Source organism: Mobula birostris, chromosome 12 (assembly GCF_030028105.1).
Source record: "Mobula birostris isolate sMobBir1 chromosome 12, sMobBir1.hap1, whole genome shotgun sequence".
In the NCBI taxonomy this organism is placed as follows: Eukaryota; Metazoa; Chordata; class Chondrichthyes; order Myliobatiformes; family Myliobatidae; genus Mobula; species Mobula birostris.
Window position 1 is genome coordinate 80,930,144 of NC_092381.1, and position 19,398 is coordinate 80,949,541.

The following is a 19,398-nucleotide window of genomic DNA, read 5'->3' on the forward strand; positions in this document are numbered from 1 at the left end:
CACTCCATTCCTCCATCTCAATCTCACTTTCATTATCCGTCGATCTGTTCATCCTACAGGATATTTTCTTCATCAACTCAGCAGTTGCAGCCTCCATGCTCTTTTCCAACTCCCCAACACTCAGCACGCCTTAATTCGTGTGCAGCCAGCGGACTTGGGATTTAGAACGAGAGAATTTAAAAAAGGCGAGTCTCATGATCTGAGTTTGTTTACAGGACACTAAACTAATTGCAAGTTAATAGGTGATCTGATAATTAGCCACAGCCAATAAAAAGGTTGAATGAAGTGGAGTGACCACCGTGACAATGAGCTGAGTGGAGATGCTTTGGTATGAGGAAAATGAGTAAGTGCCTTAGGTGCTGCAAGTCAGAGCAGGAACTTTAAGAGGGCAGAACTCATTGATTGGTGGGCCCTTTAACAAATAGAAGGCAAGGTTAAATGGAGTGGCCTTATGGAGCAGAAATTGTGAGATTGAGAGCTGAGGCCTTAGTGAAGGGGCACAATTAAGAATGAGTAAGGTTTTTATCCTTGCTGTTAATCCTTAGTACTTGATTCAATGTAGGCAGGATGGCAATTAAGATAGTGGAATGTTAAGATGATGAAAGTCAGGGAGCCTCATTGTGTCCCTGATGACTACAATTGTGGGAAGTGTACCAACTGCAACTCCTGACAGGCTGAGTCAAGGAACTGCAACTGGATTTGGATGTACTCAGGACCATCTGGGAGAATATCATAGACAAGACTTTTACTGAGGTGTTCAGTCACACCCAATATTCAGACTTCAAATTGTTGCAAAAAGCAAGGGGCTAGATAAGTGCACAGCCTTCTGACATCCATAGTACTGTTATAGATTACTATTGTCACATGTACTGAATACAATGACAAGCTTTTGTTTGTATACTTTCCGGATGTCATTTAACAAAACCCTAGATACCACATTTTTTACATCCCACTATGTCTTTTTCTTAAACTTGCAAAGTATCGATGCAGGTCTGAGATAACCCACTCCTCAGAAAAATAAATGGAGTAGCAGAAGTTAGAGGCAATAGTGGAGGGAAGGGCAGAGTAAGAAAGGTCACAGGAGAAAGCCAAGGAGATACTGATATGAGATGGGAAAGTGAAAAAAACTGAAGATGTACACATTGTATCATTACGTTACATAGTCCATAGCATCAACTCAGAGAGGCACAATGAAAGATCAAAATGTTATCTTAGGACATTTGACTTTGGCAATTGGGAGAGTACCAGCAGGCAAAGGGAATCAAGTGTGTCTTCAGTCAAAGTGCTTACCTCAACAGGGCTAATGTAATTGCATTTGGAAATGGCAAGTATGCTGTCATAGCTACGTGATGTAATGTTGAGATGACAAGGACCATGGAGAAATCCACCTGCAGGCTCCTACAGCAGTTTGGCTGGAGCCAAGGTGCCATGAGCTATCCTCTGGTGGCCATAAGGATAGGTTCGCATGGGCTTAGTATCAACACCTCATACAACACTTATTGATGCAGGCATCAGCTGAGGTGGAAGCACAGACAGAAGCCACACAAAGTTCAAACTTATCTAGGCTTTTACATCCTGATCTCTGCTAAACGAGTACAGCCTTGTGCTTTTAACATGCAGCCTAATAGCCCTGCACAGAGCGATGTGGATGGCAAAAATTTTTGCTTTTAAGATGTAAAGATGCTATCTCGAAGCAGTTCATCTTCTAGGGATAGGAGGATGCTGCATGTGAGCAGCTTTTATGTTGTACATGAATATAGGGGCAGCATGTCAGCAGATTGTCGCCTACACAAACAAAAAAAAACTTGCGTTAACTTCTCCTGACATCTCTTGACGTTCTTTGGTATGTGGGGTAGTCATATGACTAACCACCACCAGTTACAGTATATTACTTGCTTTCTTTCCACAGGCAATTCATACTGAACTCTTGATTCCTCCATAAGTGGCTCTGTTGCTGCTCTGACAGCAGTAAGCAACAACCTTGGAGCTGTAGCAAAAGCTGTGGTGGCTACTTAGAATGATCCTGTGTAAAGGAAGTTGACAGTCAAAACAGCAGTCCTGGGCATGACAGTGTGGCACAAAGACCTTATCATGATAACAGGCTCAGAATTTCAAAGGTTAAAGACATTCAGAGTTCTGGATTGGAAACTGTTTCTGAACATGCTAGGAACAGTATCTTTGATTGATACATACTCAATTCAAGGGCTAAGGCTACCAACCCAGCCCACATGGCCAATCACAACAACTGCAATTACTCTGGTAACAGATAACACCTATTAGTGTTACTATTGATGTCCCCAGTATGAGAATTTTAAGTATTAAAAGCAATAAAATTCACAATTTGGCAGTCAATGGGCTTTGGACAGTGCCTCAAGAGCCTAACCTGATTTGTGATGATAATTTATCATTCAAATCAAAAATGCCAGAATGTAGGGAGGAGCTAGAAAAGATGGTTCTTGCAAACCCAGGTGATTGCTTCAAGTTTGTCCACGAAACAGCTTGCTCCTCTTTACTCACGTTTCTTTTCTTCTCAAGGAGGCTGGGGTTCTGTCAGAATCCATGATGCACAGCTCAAACCAGGGTTCTCCATGGGCGATGGGTTCTTGCTCTCGGACTCACTGTGTGGCCTGGCATTTTGATATCTCCAGATGCGGCCTGGAAGATGTGAACGACCTGTTTTCTTGCCCATGTCACTAACTGAGGCACCTCGGAGACTGAAACATCGAGACAGTACGCCCCTGCACTTGAGTGATCCTCTCTCTCAATGGTGAGTGAGACCCTTTCGGTCCTTGAGTTGGGGGACTCTGAGAAGCAATGTGGCAGATTGCAACAGCGAGCTGCTGGTGTACCACTCTCATTGCTGCAGGAGTGATCTCTCTCTCTCTCTCGAGAGAGAGAGAGAGAGAGAGAGAGAGAGAGAGAGAGAGAGAGAGAGAGAGAGAGAGAGAGAGAGAGAGAGAGAGAGAGAGAGAGAGACACAGACAGACAGACAGACAGACAGACTGTCTAAGATACCGAAGTGATGGGTTAAGTACAGTAGTTTTGGATTGACTCCAGATTAGGTCTCTGTGGGTGGGGGGAAGGGGGGGGCTTTGCTACTGTTTTCATGGTGGGGGGGAAGTGGATCAAAACTTTTGCTGGAGCAAGTGGGAGGGGATGGTTGATGCTTTTCATGCTGCTTGTGCATGGGAGGGGAGACTTTGAGGTTCTGACATTTCTGTCATTCACTCTGGGATTTTTTTTAAAGAGATAGAGTGAGGATTTCACAGGTTGCATGCAGTATACATTCTCTGATATTAAATTGAACTATTGAACCATAAACATTCAAAATGCATTTGTACTTCAACCGTGAATGTAATAATTTTTACCAAGAAAGTGGAGTTTATAAAACTAGATCAGGAAAAGTGTTGTTATATTGTGGTTGCAATTCTACCAAAAGGTTCTTTACTGTTTGATTGACCTTGATCAATTACATAGGCCATTAGGTTTCTGCCTGTTACACTATTTGCATTCAGAGCATTAATGAAGATCCTCCATCTCTGACTGTATAGAAAGATTCTTCATTGCTGGTTCTGCAACAAATTTTTTTGAGCAGTCAGGGTTGTTAGCCCCAAGATGAACCCCCAAACTTGGAGGTCTGGTGGACACTTGGTCTGTCCTCTACCCTTTGACCTGTTTGGCATGGGTGACCCTGCCAAGAGCCAAGGCACAAGGCCCTGACTCCAGCCAACATAGATCTCCAGGTGATTGAGGCAAGCAAGCCTCCTAACTATCACTAGGTTGTGGTATTCTTGGAAGGATCAGTTACACAGTAAAATCATTCATCTGTTTCCAAGTTGGTTTCATAACAAGTTCTCCTGGGAATATAGCCTAAATGCACTCAGAATGAATCTGAACTAATCTTGTTAATCGATGTCTCCAGTGTACAAGATTAAAGTTATTTTGATTTTTGTGTTACCCTTCACACAATCACTTACTTTTTCGTTGGAGTTATTTTCAAACAATATACGTGACCATAAGCTACATCACCGAAGCTTTTTGTCCCTTAGTGTTGTAAATGATAATGATTTATTTTCTATTTTATGCTATTTTCCAAGCACCCTTAAGTAAATACAGTGGATTCCAATTAATTGAGGCCCATTGGGACCCGTACATTTTGGCTCAATTAAGCAGCTCTCCCAATCAGCCAGTTTCATGGAAATATTAAGGTATAAAAAGACAAATACCATTTAACTGAGTAACAAAACTACGTATTTAAATGAAATACAGAACAAATTAGAACACTACCAATACTACTGGTGGCTGTCCTCAATATCTGACGACGACAAGAAATCGAGGGGGAAAAGTTTTTAAAGTGCTAAAGCCTCTTGCACATCCTCTGGGTGGCCCCCCCTTGTCATTCTTCCCGGACCTCCTGTCCCATGATCCTCTCGTATCCCCTTTTGCCTATCACCTGTCCAGCTCTTGGCTCTATCCCTCCCCCTCCTGTCTTCTCCTATCATTTTGGATCTCCCCCTCCAGCTTTCAAATCCCTTACTCACTCTTCCTTCAGTTAGTCCTGACGAAGGGTCTCGGCCTGAAACGTCGACTGTACCTCCTCCTACAGATGCTGCTTGGCCTGCTGCGTTCACCAGCAACTTTGATGTGTGTAGCTTTACAGAGGTCATATTTTGATTCCTTCTAAAGATCTAAGTCACTCAATTTGAATGCTGCAGCCCTGAACTTCAGTAGGGAGTGAATCTCCTCATTCATCCATGATTTCCGGTTTGGGAACATCCAGGTGGCCCTCTTTGGTACACAGACCTCAACACAATTTTGATAAAGTCTATGATGAAGATGACATACTCATCCAGGCTAACTGTTGAGTCTTTGATCATGGACCAGTCTACCGACTCAAAGAAGTCACACAGCTCACTTATTTCCTCAGACCAGACTTGAAAATTTTCCGTACTGGATTCTCATGCTTCAGCTTCCGTCTTTATGCAGGGAAAGGGGCATAGCCTTGTAGTATGCTTTGATAAAATTCCAGTGATAGGCTGCTCTGAATGGTTAGAAGACATGGAATCCAAGGAGAGTTAACTAATTGGATACGCAATTGGCTTAACAGCAGGTAGTAGAGTGTGATGGTGAAAATCTGTTTCTTGGTCTGAAGGCCATTGACTCATGGTACGTTTCAGGGGTCACTGCTAGGACCATTGTTTGTCATGCATTTCAATGGTTTGAATAACAACGTGCAAGGCTTAGTTAGTAGGTTTGCAGAAGACACTAAAATGGGTAGTATAGTGAAGAATGAAGAAAGTTATCAAAATTTACAGAAACCTTACTCAACTGAGTATGTGGACTGAAGAATGGAAAATAGAGTTTAATTCAAAGTCGATAAAACAGAGGAGCAGAATTAGGCTATTCAGCCCATCGAGTCAGTTCCATCATGGCTGTATTATTATCCCTCTCAATCCCATTCTGTCTTCTCCCCGTAACCTTTGATGCCCTGACTAATCAAGAACTCATCACCTCTGCTTTAAACATACCCAAACTTGGTCTCCACAACTGTCTGTGGCAAAGAATTCAATAGATTCATTTCTGGCTAAAGAACTTTCTCCTCATTGCTAAATGGATGTCCTTCGATTCTGAGGCTATGCCCTCTGGTGCTAGACTGTCACACAGGAAATATCTTCTGCATGACAACTCTATCTAGACTTTTCAACATTCGATAGATAGAGATTCCCCTCATTCTTCTAGACTCCAGTGAGTACAGGCCCACAGCCATTAAAGACACCTCATACATTAACCCTCTCATTTCCAAAAACATTTTCATGAACTTCCTCTGGACCTTCTCCAACGCTAGCACACCTTTTCTTGGATAAGGCACCCAAAACAGCTCACAATGCTCCAAGTGCAATTCAACCAATGCTTTATAAAGCCTCACCATTACATCCTATTCTAGTCCTCTCAAAATGAATGGTAACATTGCGCGTCTTCTTTACCATTGGCTCAACCTACAAGTTAAGCAGTAGGGAATCCTGCACGAGGACTTCCAAATCCCTTTGCATCTCTGAATTTTGAATTCCTCTCCTGTTTCAAAAATATTCTACACCTTTATTCCTTCTACCAAAGTGTATGACCATACACTTTCTTACACTATATTCCATCTATCACTTCTTTTCCCATTCTACCAATCTGTCCAAGTCCTTCCGTAGACTATCTGCCCTTCCACCTACCTTGTATATCATCTGCAAACTTGTCCACAACTCCATCAATTCTGTCATCCAAATCATTGACAAACACCATGAAAAGAAGTGGTCATCGATCCCTGTAGAATACTAGTCTCTGGCAGCCAACCAGAAAAGGCTCCCTCTTTGCCTCATGCCAGACAGCCAATCTTCAATACTAGTATCTTTCTTGTAATACCATGGGCTCTTATCTTTTTAAGCAGCCTCATGTGTGGCACTTTGTCAAAAGCCTTCTGAAAATCCAAGTTTACCACATCCACAAATGTTTTTTTGTCTATCCTGCTTGTCATTTCCTCAAAGAATTCCAACAATTATGTTAGGCATGATTCGCCCTTAAGGAAACCATGCGGATTTGTGCTTATTTTATCATGTGCATCCAAGTACCCTGAAACTTCATCCCTAATAATGGACTCTGACATCTTCCCAACCACTAAAGTCAGGTTAACTGGTCTAGCATTTACTTCCTTCTGTCTCCCTCCCTTCTTAAAGAGTAGAGTGACATTTGCAGTTTTCCAATCCTCCATAACCATTCCAAAATCCAGCAATTCTTGAAATCTTAAGGCATATCACTAGCATCTTCCACAGTGAAGACTGATGCAAAATACTTAAAGTTCATCCACCATTTCTTCACCCCCGTTACTACATCTCCAGTATCATTTTCCAATGATCCGATATCACTCTCGCCTCATTTTTACTCTTTTTTTTTGTAATTTATTTTTTATTGAATTTCAAACATTTCCATAAGATGTATTTCAGATACTGTACATATATATCATATAATCATATTTGTCAAATCTCCACATAATAGTTATCTGAGGTATACACTTATAGAGAGGAAAGAAAGAACAATTGAAAGAAGAAAACTATGTAGAGGATGGAGTGATCTTTTTTTTTACAACATATTCATTGACTTGTGAGAATAAAATCAGGCCTATGAGGTGTTATGTAGTTAAACCATTTTTCCCAATATGAATAAAATTGTTCCAACTTATGATTAACAGATGCTGTTATCTTCTCTGTTTTGTAAATGCCCATTGTAATTTCCATCCATACATTTAAAGTTGGGCTCTCCTGTGATATCCATTTCCTGGTAAGGGTCTTTTTACCAGCCACCAGCAGTACATTCATTAAATATTTATCTCTTTTCAACCATTCTTGAGGTATATACCCAAAATATATGGTCTTACTCTCTAAAGGTATTTCACATTTAAAGATGTCTTATAGGGCATCATGTATCCCATTCCAATAGTCTTTGATAACAGGGCATTCCCAGAAAATATGATAATTGTTTGCATTTTGATTTCCACAATTTCTCCAGCAAACAGTGGGGGCTACTATCATAATGGGATTTCTGAGAGGATGTAGTAAAATATCTTATCAAGTTTTTCACCTGAACTCCCTCCATTTCTGTGAACTGGTACACTTCCATTGATACCTCCACATTATTGTCCAGTCTTCCTCAGATATTATTATCCCTCCCTCCTTCTCCCATTTTGTTTTACTGTATGAAGTTGAATGTGTTTTAAGATTTGACAAACCCTTATACATGCTTGAGATAATTCTAATACCATTGTCTGAATTATATGCTTTTCTAAATAGCTGTATCAGACATGTACTTGCCTTGGTTACATTTTTAACCAACCTATTAACATACTGTCACATCTGTAAATACTGGTAAAAGTCTTGTTTTTCTAATAAGTGTTTCTCTTTGAGCATTTCAAAACTGAACAGTGTTCCTTCTTTCATTATATTGCAAATAGCTGTTACTCCTTTAGCTGTCCAGACCTTAAATCTAGCATCCAGTTTATTCAGTGTAAAATCAGAGTCACATGCACACCATTTAAGAATTGCAATGTCTCTCTCTAGTTTATATTCTTTTATAATAGTTTTCCATACTTTAAGAGTCCATTTCACCCACGGGTTATCAATAGTATTTATGTAACTTTGTAGGTTGTTATCAACCAAAATTGCCTGTATGGGGATGGGAAGTATCCCCTCCTCAATGTTTTTCCATTGAGCGTCATATGATGGGTTGACTTTTACTCTTTATACATCTGGAAAAAAAACTTGGCATACTGATTTATGTTATTGGATAGCTTATGTTCACATTTCATCTTTTCTCTCCAATGGCTTTATTAATTGCCTTCTGTTGATTGTTTAAAATGTTTCCCAATCCTTTAACTTTCCTGTATTATATGACCCCTTCTTTTGAGTTTATGCTGTCTTTGACTTCCCTCATCAGCCACAGTTGTGTCATCCTCCCATAGAACAGTACAATCTGCTCACAATGTTGTGCTGAACCAGCTAATAAGCAAATCAAAAACACTCAAACATTAATCTTTCCTACCTACACCATGTCCATATCCCTCCATCATCCTTACATCAATGTGCCTATGAAAACATCTTATAAAAGCCTCTACCACCATACCAGCGCATTCCTGGCATCCATGAATGAGTAAAAAATCTTACCCCTCACATCCCTCTTCAACCTACTACCTTACCTCTCACCTTCAGTGCATGCCCTCTGGTATTAGACATTTCAACCCTGAGGAACCAGATACTCCGTCCACTCTCTATGCTTCTCAATCTTGTAAACCTCTATCAGATCTCCCCTCAGCCTCTGGCACTCCAGTGAAAACAACCCAAATATATCCAGTCTTTCATCACAGCACATGTCCTCTAAACCAGGCAGCATCCTGGTAAACTTTTCCTGCACCCTCTCCAAAGCCTCAACATCCTTCCTACAGCGGGGCGACCAAATATGTACACAATACTCCAAATGTGGCTTAACCAAAGATTTATAAAGTTGCAACATAACCTCCTGACTTTTGAAATCAACACCTTGACTAATAAAAGCAAGCATTCCATAAACCTTCTTAACCACTTTATCAACCCGTGTAGCCACTTTCAAGGAGCTATGAACTTGGATCCCAAGATCTCTCTGCTCAGCAACACTGTTAAGGATCTTGCCCTTAACATTGTAATGTCTCCTTGCATTTGAGCTACTGAGGTGCAAACCTCACACCTATCTGGATTAAACTCCATCTGCCATTTCTCTGCCCATATCTGCAACTGATCTATATGGTGCTGTATTCTTTGCCAGTCGTCTACACTATCCACAACTCCATCAATCTTGGTATCATCGGCAAATTTAATAACCCACCCATCAACATTTTCATCCAGGTCATTTATATACATCACAAACAGCAGAGATCCCAGCACAGATCCCTGCAGAACGCCACTGATTGCAGACCTCTAGATCAAATAAGTCCCTTCAGCCACTACCCTCTGTCTTCTATGCACAATCATGTTCTGAATCCAAATAGCCAATTCGCTGCAGACCCCATACATCTTAATCTTCCGGATTAGCCTCGGTGACTTCATCAAACGCCTTACCAAAATCCATGTAAACAACATGCCTGCCCTACCCCCATCAATCTCTTTTGTCACCTTGTCAAAATAAACAATCAAGTTGGTAAGGCATAACTTGCCACGCACAAAGTCATGCTGGCTCTCAATGGGTTGCCAAATGCTCATATCCTGTCTCTAAGGACTTTATCCAGCAATTTCCCTACAACTGATGAAACTCACTGCTCTATAGTTCCCAGGATCTTCCCTTGTTCCCTTCTGAAGTAGAGGTACAATATTAGTTACTCACCAGTCTTCCAGGATCTTAGCTGTATCTAGGGAGGACAAGAAGATACAGTCAGGGGCCCAGCAATCTCATCTCTTGCTTCCTTCAATAACCTGGGGTAAATCCCATCAGGCCCTGGGTACTTATCCACCTTAGTACTCATTAGGGAGGTGCAACACTTCCTACTCTTTGAACTCTAAACATCCCAACATATTTATAAACTTCACTGATCTCTTGGTCCTCCATATCCTTTTCCTTTTAAATACTGAAGCAAAGTACTCATTATTCTCTGCATCCAATCAAATGATTCCACCCCCCCCCCATCCTCAAGTTGTCCTACCCCTTTTACTCTTGATGTATGTATAGAATGCCTGGGACTGACCTTAAGCCAAGAACTTTTCATGGCCTCTCCTGGCCCTCCCAATTCTTTATTTAGGTCTTTTCTATCTTTCTGATACTCATGTGTTACGTTTGAAATTAACTTCTGAAGCTTTTTCTTCTTGACCTCTCTCGACATCCTTTCCATCCCTGTCCTTCCTTATAATAGGAACATATTTTTCCTGTACTTTATGCTTGATCTTAAAACACCATCCACATATCTGATGTGGACTTGCCAGAGAGAAGATGGTCCCAATTAATGCTTCTTTGTTCCTGCCTAATGCCCTTGTAATTTCCCTACTCCAATTTAAAACTCTCCTACGAGAACCATACCTATCCTCATCTATAGATAGCCTGAAAGTTAAAGAGTTGTGGTCACTGTTCCCTAACTTTTCATTCACTGAAAGATCAGTCACCTGGCCAAGTTCATTATCCAACACCAAGTCCAACACAGCCCCTGTGTTTGCACTGTGTATATATTGATTTAAGAAACCTTTCTGGATACACTTAAACTTTGCCCATCTAAACCCTTACACAAAGGTCCCAGTTTATATTAGGGGAAGTTGAAATTCCCCACGCCAACAACCCTATTTTTTTTTAAAACATTTCCTTAATCTAATTACACATCTATTCCTTAATGTCCCGGAAGCTATAAGTGGGTCTGTAGTACAATCCCATCAGTGTGATTGCACCCTTGGTTCTACCTAAATGGACCCAGTGTCTGACCCCTCCATTATGTCTCCCGAGTGCAGCTGTGATATTGTCCCCAACTAGTAGTACAACTCTTCCCCTCCCCCAATCTTTACTTTATTGTCGCCAAACAATTGATACTAGAACATACAATCATCACAGCGATATTTGATTCTGTGCTTCCCGCTCCCTAGAGTACAAATCAATAGTAAATATTAAAAATTTAAATTATAAATCATAAATAGAAAATGGAAAGTAAGGTAGTGCAAAAAAACCGAGAGGCAGGTCTGGATATTTGGAGGGTACAGCCCTTCTTCTCTCTTTTCTAAAACTTCAAAAACATGGCACATTCATGACCAATTTCTGCCTCCCTCTCAACCAAGTTTCAGTAATAGCTACAACATCATAGTTCCATGTAATGCTCTATGCTCTAAGTTCATTACCATTACTTCGAATACTCATAGCATTAAAATATACATACTTCAAACTATCCAACCCATCATACCACTTCTGCCCTTCAGTGCTTCCCCTGACATCTACCTTTGGTCTAGTCCTTCCCTTACCGACCTGGGGCTTTGGTGTCTAGCCCCCTGTAAAACTAGCTTAACCTCTATTGGGTAACATCAGCAAAGCTCCCAGCCAGGAAATTGGTTCCCTTCCAATTCAGGTGCAACCCATCCCTCTTATACTGGTCACCCCTTCCCTAGAAAGGGTTTCCGTTTAGAGTACTTCATCTTTAGGATGCGTTCATCTTATGCCTTCCGAATTACTCCCAGAAACTCCAGCCACTGCTGTTCTGCCACATCCCTGCTCATGTCTTCATTCAATCAACTTTACCCATCTCCTCTCTCATGTCCCTGTAGTTCCCTTTACTCAACTGTCATATTGATACATCCGACTTCAGCTTCTCCTTCTCAAAATGCAGGATGAACTCTATCATATTATGGTCACAGTCTCCTAAGGGTTCCTTTACCATAGGGTCCCTAATCAAATATGGTTAATTACACAACACCCAATCCAGAATTGCCTTTCCCCTAGTGGTTCCCACACAATGCTCAAGAAAAGTCATCTCATATGCATTCTACAAATTCCCTGTCTTGGGATCCAGAACCAACCTGATTTCCCTAATTTATCTGCATATTTGAATTCCCCATGACCATCATAACATTGCTTTTTCTTTCACCCTTCGTAATTTCTACCCCACATTCTGGCTCCTGTTCAGAGGCCTGTGTACAACTCCCATATCAATCTTCTTACCCCTGCAGTTTCTTAACTCTACTCCACATGGATTCTATATCTTCCATTGGTAGATCACCTCTTTCTAGGGATTTAATTTCATTTTTTTCCCCTAACAGGGTCACCCCACCCCTCTGCTACCCACCTATCCTTTCCATAGAGTGTGTATGTGTATCCTTGGATGTTGAGCTCCCAACTATAATCTTCATTCAGCCACGATTCAGTAATGCCCACAATATCATACCTGCCAATCTAACTGTATTATAAAATCATCTACCAAATCATTAGAAAGAGGTGACATAGAATCGGAAGGTTTAGAATCACTTCTGGATAGAGCTAAGGACCTGCAGGGGTAAAAAAAAAAAGGGATCCTGCTGGAAGTTATATCAGATCCCCAAACAGTAGTAAAGATGGGGTCTACAAATTACATTAGGACATAGAAAATGCATGTCAAAAGAGCAATGTTATGATAGTCATGAGGGATTTCAATATGCTGGTTGATTGGGAAAATCAGGTCGGTACAGGATCCCAAGGGGAATTTCTAAAATGCATCTGAGATAGCTTTCTAGAGCAGCTCGTGGTTGAGCCCACTAGGGAATCAGCTATTCTGACTGGATGCTGTACAATGAACCAGAATTGATTAGAGCTAAAGGAACACTTAGGGAACAAGTGAAGAGACCATAATACGATCAAATTCATCCTGCAATTTGAGAAGGGGAAGCTGAAGTCAGATGTGTCAGCATCAGTGTAAGAAAGGGAATTACAGAGGCATGAAAGAGGAGCTGGCCAAAATTAATTGGAAAGGGACACTAGCAGGGATGATAGCAGAGCAGCAATGGTTAGAATTTCTGAGAGCAATTTGGAAGGCCCAAGATATATACATCCCAAAGTGGTATTCTAAATGCAGGGTGACACAACCGTGGCTGGCAAAGGAAGTCACAGCCAACATTAAAGCCAAAGAGAATAAATTAAAGCCAAAGAGTATAATTAGAACAAAATTGGTGGGAAGTTAGAGGATCGGGAAGCTTTTAAAAACCGAAGGAAACTTTAAAAAAAAAAGTCATAAAGGAGGAAAAATAGAATATAAATGCAAGCTAGCCAATAATATTAAAGAGGATACCAAAAATTTCTTCAGATTCATAACGTGTAAAACAGAGGGAAAAATATCAGACCACTGTAAAAATGATGCTGTTGAGGTAGTAATGGGGGACAAAGAAACAACAGATGAACTGAATCAGAATTTTGCATCAGTCTTCACTGTGGAAGACACTAGGAGTATGCTGGAAGTTCGAAAGTGTTAGGAGGTAGAAGTGTGTGAAGTTGCCATTACTAGGGAGAAGATTCTTGGGAAACTAATACCACCATTGTTCCGGTACCTAAAAAGACCAAAGTAACATGTCTGAATGACTGGCGTCCTGTCGCATTCACCTCAATAATAAGCAAATGCTTTGAGAGGTTGGTCAAGGTCTACATCTGCAGCATGCTTCCACCTACACTGGATCCCCTACAGCTCACCTACCAACACAACCAATCGATAGATAACGCAATAGCCGCAGCTCTACACACCATCCTTATATATCTGGAGAAGGATGCTTATGTGAGAATACCGTTCTTGGACTACAGTTGAGCATTCAACATAACTCCCTCCAGGTTCAACGAGAAGCTCAGAGACCTCAGCCTTCACCCTGCCTTGTGTAGCTGGATCCTGGTCTTCCTGTCAGATTGCTGGCAGGTGGTAAGAGTGGGCCCCCTCACCTCTGCCCCTCATGACCTATGCCCCCTCCTTATGTATATCCATTACTGTGTCACCATCCACAGCTCCAATCTGCTAATTAAAATTTGCTGGCAACACTACACTGATTGGCCTAATCTCAAATAATAATGAGGTAGTCACAGAGAAGAAGTCATCACCTTGACAGTGGTGTCAAAACAACCTCTCTCCCAATGTCACAAAAACAAAGGAGCAGATTGTGGACTACAGGTAGAATGGAGACAGGCTAGCCCCTATTGCCATCAATGGATCTGGGGTTAAAAGGGTGAACAGCTTTAAGTTCCTCAGCATAAACATCACCGAGCATCTCACATGATCTGTACATTCCAGCTGTGTGGTGAAAAAGGCACAACAGTCGAAGAAGTTTGGTGTGGGCCCCCAATTCCTAAGATCATTCTGTCAGGGCACAATTGAGAGCATCCTGACTGGCTACATCACTGCCTGGTATGGGAACGGTACTTCCCTCAATCGCAGAACTCTGCAGAGAGTGGTGTGGACAGCCCAGCGCATCAGTGGATGTGAACTTCCCACTATTCAGGATATTTACAAAGACAGGTGTGTAAAAAGGGCCCAAAGGATTATTGGGGATCCGAGTCACCCCAAGCACAAACTGTTCCAGCTGCTACCATCCGGGAAACAGTATCCCAACATAAAAGCCAGGACCAACAGGCTCCGGGACAGCTTCTTCTACCAAGCCATCAGACTGATTCATTCATGCTGACACAACTGTATTTCTATGTTATATTGACTATCCTGTTGTACATACTATTATAAATTACTATAAATTGCACATTTAGATGTAATGCAAAGATTTTTACTCATGTACATGAAGGATGCAAGCAATAAAGTCAATTCAATTCAAAAGGTCCGAAGGTAAGTAAGCCACCTGCACCAGATGGCATAGATCCCAAGGTTCTGAAAGAGGTGGCTGAAGAAATTGTGGAGACAGTAGTAATGATCTTCCAAGAATCAATTGATTGTAGCATAGTCCCAGAGGACTGAAAAATTGCAAATGTCACTCCACTCTTCAAGAAGGGAGAGAGATAGAAGAAAGGAAATTATAGACCAGTTAGTCTGATCTCAGTGGATGGGAAGAAATTGGAGTCTATTAAGGATGTAGTTTAGAGGTACTTGAAGGCACTTGATAAAATAGGTCGTAGTCAGCATGGTTTCCTCAAGGGAATTCTTGGAATTCTTTGAAGAAATAACAAGCAGGATGGACAAAGGAGAATCAGTAGATGTGTTCTTGGATTTTCAGAAGACCTTTGACAAGGTGCCACAGGAGGCTGCCATGGTATGACAGGAAAGACACTAGCATAGATAGATATTTGGCTAATTGGCAGCAGGCAGAGCAGAAATAAACTGAGCCTTTTCTGGTTGGCTGCCAGTGACAAGTGGCATTTCACAGAGGCTGGAGTTGGGACTACTTGTTTTTGTTATTTGTCAATGATTTAGATGAAAGAATTGGTGGCTTTGTCGCCAAGTTTGCAGATGGTATGAAGATAGGTGGTGGGGCAGAAAGATCTGAGGAAGCAGAAGCTACAGAGGACTTAGATTAGGGAAAAGTGGCAGATGAATACAGTGTCAGAAAGTATGGTCATGCACTTTGGTAGAAGAAATAAAAAGTGTAGACTATTTTCTAAATGGTGAGAAAATTCAAAAATCTGAGTTGCAAAGGGACTTGGGAGTTCTTGTACAGGATTCCCTAAAGGTTAATTTGCAGGTCAAGTCAATGGTGAGGATTGCATTTCGGGAGGACTAAAATGTAAAGCAAGGATATAATGTTGAGACTTTATAAAGCTCTGAGGCCTCATTTCAAAGGTTCAAATTTTCATTTATCAACGCTTGTATCCATGTAAAACTTAATGAAATCTGTATTTCTCCTGATAGCCACGAAACAAAGAAAGAACATGAAGGGCATTCAGAGAGAAACATCAAACCCAACACTCCCTCATGACCCGTTCAAAAAAGACCAGCATCCCGATAATTAAAACACTCCCCCACCTAAACGGAACAGAAATATTGACCACTTAAAAACAACACCTCCACCACACAAAACTCTAAAATATCAAACCCCGAACACCCTCCCCTCAGAAAACAGCAGAGTAACAAGTGATGAATAAAAACTATGTCTGAAAAATTCCACTGTCCATAAATGCAATAGTCCATTCCGTCAACGCAAAACCACGATACCATCATATGATATCACCGATATTCATCGAAAGAGAGGAACACCACACAAAGCAAAAAGGCCTACCGGCTGCCACAGCAAGCCACACATCATAGATCGCTCAGACTCCTTCTCCAGCAGCGATCAAATGCAGGCAGTTGACACTGACACTTCTGCATTCGCCTCGATGTCTCAGTCTTCCTCGACGTTTTAAACAGTGAAACAGAGTCGAAAATTGGCTCGCATCCCATCTCAAAGTTTCTTCATATCAAGTATTATGAGCAGTTTTGGGCCAAGAAAGGATGTGCTGACATTGGAGAGGCTTCAAAAGAGGTTCACAAAAAATGATTCCAGGATTGAAAGGCTTGTCACATAAGGAGCATTTGATGGCTCTGGGCCTCTACTCACTGGAATTCAGAAGAATGAGGGGTAACCTAATTGAAACCTATCGAATGTTGAAAAGCCTCGATAAGGTGGATGTGGAAAGGATGCTTCCTTTGCTAGGGGAGTCTAAGACCGGAGCACGCAACCTCAGGATAGAAGGATGTCCTTTCAGAACAGAGATGAGGAGGAATTTCTTTAGCCAAGAGTGGTGAATCTGTTGCCGGCCAGCTGTGGAGGCCAAATCACTGAGTATATTTAAGGCAGAGGTTGATAAATTCTTGAATAGTCAGGACTTTATACTTCATTGTCAAACAATTGATACTAGAACGTACAATCATCACAGCGATATTTGATTCTGCATTTCCCGCTCCCTGGATTACAAATCGATAGTAAATGTTAAAAATTTAAATTATAAATCATAAATAGAAAATAGAAAAATGGAAAGTAAGGTAGTGCAAAACAACCGAAAGGCAGGTCCGGATATTTGGAAGGTACGGCCCAGATCTGGGTCAGGATCCGTTCAGCAGTCTTATCACAGTTGGAAAGAAGCTGCTCCCAAATCTGCCCGTACGGGTCTTCAAGCTCCTGAGCCTTCTCCCGGAGGGAAGAGGGACAAAAAGTGTGTTGGCTGGGTGGGTCATGTCCTTGATTATCCTGGCAGCACTGCTCTGACAGCATGTGGTGTAAAGTGAGTCCACGGACAGAAGATTGGTTTGTGTGATATGCTGCACTGTATTCACGATCTTCTGCAGCTTCTTTCGGTCTTGGACAGGACAATTTCCATTCCAGGTTGTGATGCACCCTAGAAGAATACTTTCTACGGTGCATCTATAAAAATTAGTGAGGGTTTTAGGGGACAGGCCAAATTTCTTTAGTTTTCTCAGGAAGTAAAGGCACTGGTGGGCCTTCTTGGCAGTGAACTCTGTTTGGTTGGACCAAGTCAGGTCATTTGTGATATTGACCCTGAGGAACTTAAAGCTCTTGACCTGTTCCACTTGCGCAAGAAAGATGTAAATTGGGTCATGCAGTCTGCTACTCCTTCTGAAGTCAACAACCAATTCCTTCATCTTGCTGACGTTGAGGGATAGGTTATTGTTTTCGCACCATACCACCAGGTTCTTAATTTCCTCTCTGTCCTCAAACTCAAGGACATAAGGGATATGGGGAGAAGACAGAAATTTGGGACTGAGGGGAAAAATGGATCAGCCATGATGAAATCGTGGCGTAGACTCAATGGGCCAAATCGCCTAATTCTGCTCCTAAATCTTATGGTCTTGACTATATATTGTGTGCATTCAAATATAACACCATTTAGATTAATGCCAGGTGAATAGTAGGGCCCTGGGAAGTGTAAAGCTTGAGCGCAAATACATGATACTCTGAAATGAACCACAGGTAGAGAGAACAGTGAAGAATCTTTTGCCACACTGATCTTCATTGGTCAGGGCATTAAATATAGAAGTTGGGAGGTCATGGCACAGTTATACAAGACACTAGCGGGGTCACACTTGGAATACTGAGTTCAGCTTTCCCCACTATAGGAAAGTGATTATTAAAATGTTAGAGGACAGAACAGATTTGTAAGGATGTTGCCAGGATTTGTGGGAGTCAATTATAGGGGGAGTTTGAAGAGGCTAGGATTTTATTGCTTGGAGTGTAGGAGACTTAGAGGTGATCTTGTCGAAAAGTATATAAGATCATGAGCCGTGCAGATAGGGTGAAAGCACTCAGTATTTTCCCAAGGGTTGGGGAAATCAAGCAGTAGAATGCATAGGTTTAAGATGAGAGGGAAATATTTACAAGGAACTTGAGGACCAACTGTATACGTATGTGGAATCTGCTGCTAGAGCGTTGAGAAAATTATAACAAAAGAATAAATTCTCAGTACATTCATGTGCATATTTAGGAGCCTCGGAAACGCCTCTATCGTATTCAGTTATGCACTTTGGGAAATTATTTTAGATATTGAACATATCGTTCTTGGTTCTTGATCCTTCAAAATATTCCGCATGGAATTTAAACTAGAGGTGGAGGAGGATGGGCTTAAGAAGGAGATGCTTTCTTTATACATTGCACGTACATAATCAAAACTCAGCATCTTAGGAGTCCATCGAAAATGTATACTCCAATAAAGCAGCGGAGTTTCTCGTCAATCCTATATTGAAAGGACCGAAGTTATAAAGCCGGCTCCTGACTAACTGAGCAAGCGCCAAACGGAGGCCGAGCATGCGCAAACATAACGGCGGTGTCCTTAGGGCCGGTCGCTCATTCAATAGAGCATGCGCAGACGAAAAACTGATTGCCGACAAGTTTCAGATGTGTCGCCAAGTTCGACCGCTTTTCGTTTTATGTGTACAGAGCAATTTCTAACAAGCCGATTGGGGCGCAACTTTGACACTTCACTATAATGTAGCGTTAAAAAAATAATAAACCACCAGGGGAGAGAAACTATAACCAGCACGGCCCGAGCTGTCACATTCAATTGTCTGCACATTCCCTTAGACCAAAATAAAAGACCGTTAAAGGTTTCTGTGGAGGTAGAACAAAGGCACTGACAGAAAAGAAAACACAAAAAGACAGTGCTACTCCAAACACAGCAACTGGCGCCGTACTCTTGTTGACAACGACCATCGCAAACCTCCCGAAAACAAGCTCGCGCTTACCTACTCCAACCGCCACGGCGTCTTCGAACATTGAAAGTTGGCGCGTTCGACGTCAACGGCCCAGCGCATGACCTCATCGGGCTCGTCACTCGTCACTGGGCTGTGCGGGATCGGGCCGGCTCAAGATACTGTACCAATTGTTCTGAACGGAACGAGGCTTGTGCTGATCAAATGACGCGAGCTGGCAATAGGTTTTCATCCACGGAATTCTGGAATAATGCAAAATGCCGGATGCATCCAGT

The 19,398-nt window shown here is 41.7% G+C and overlaps 1 protein-coding gene across 4 annotated transcripts in view; it reads right to left on the reverse strand.

Moving 5' to 3' along the window:
* Nucleotides 1-19,398, reverse strand: part of nuf2 (UF2 component of NDC80 kinetochore complex) — an 83,442-nt gene that overhangs the window by 60,181 nt on the left and 3,863 nt on the right. The window contains exon 1 of one of the 4 annotated variants that reach the window (XM_072274204.1): nt 19,157-19,383. The exons of 2 other annotated variants lie outside the window; for them this stretch is intronic. In XM_072274204.1, coding sequence (XP_072130305.1) covers nt 19,157-19,187 — 31 coding nt within the window. In that variant the 5' untranslated portion in view covers nt 19,188-19,383. Of the gene's footprint in view, nt 1-9,888; nt 9,914-19,156; nt 19,384-19,398 lie in introns of those variants that run through there. One more of the 4 variants, XM_072274207.1, reaches the window with a different exon arrangement.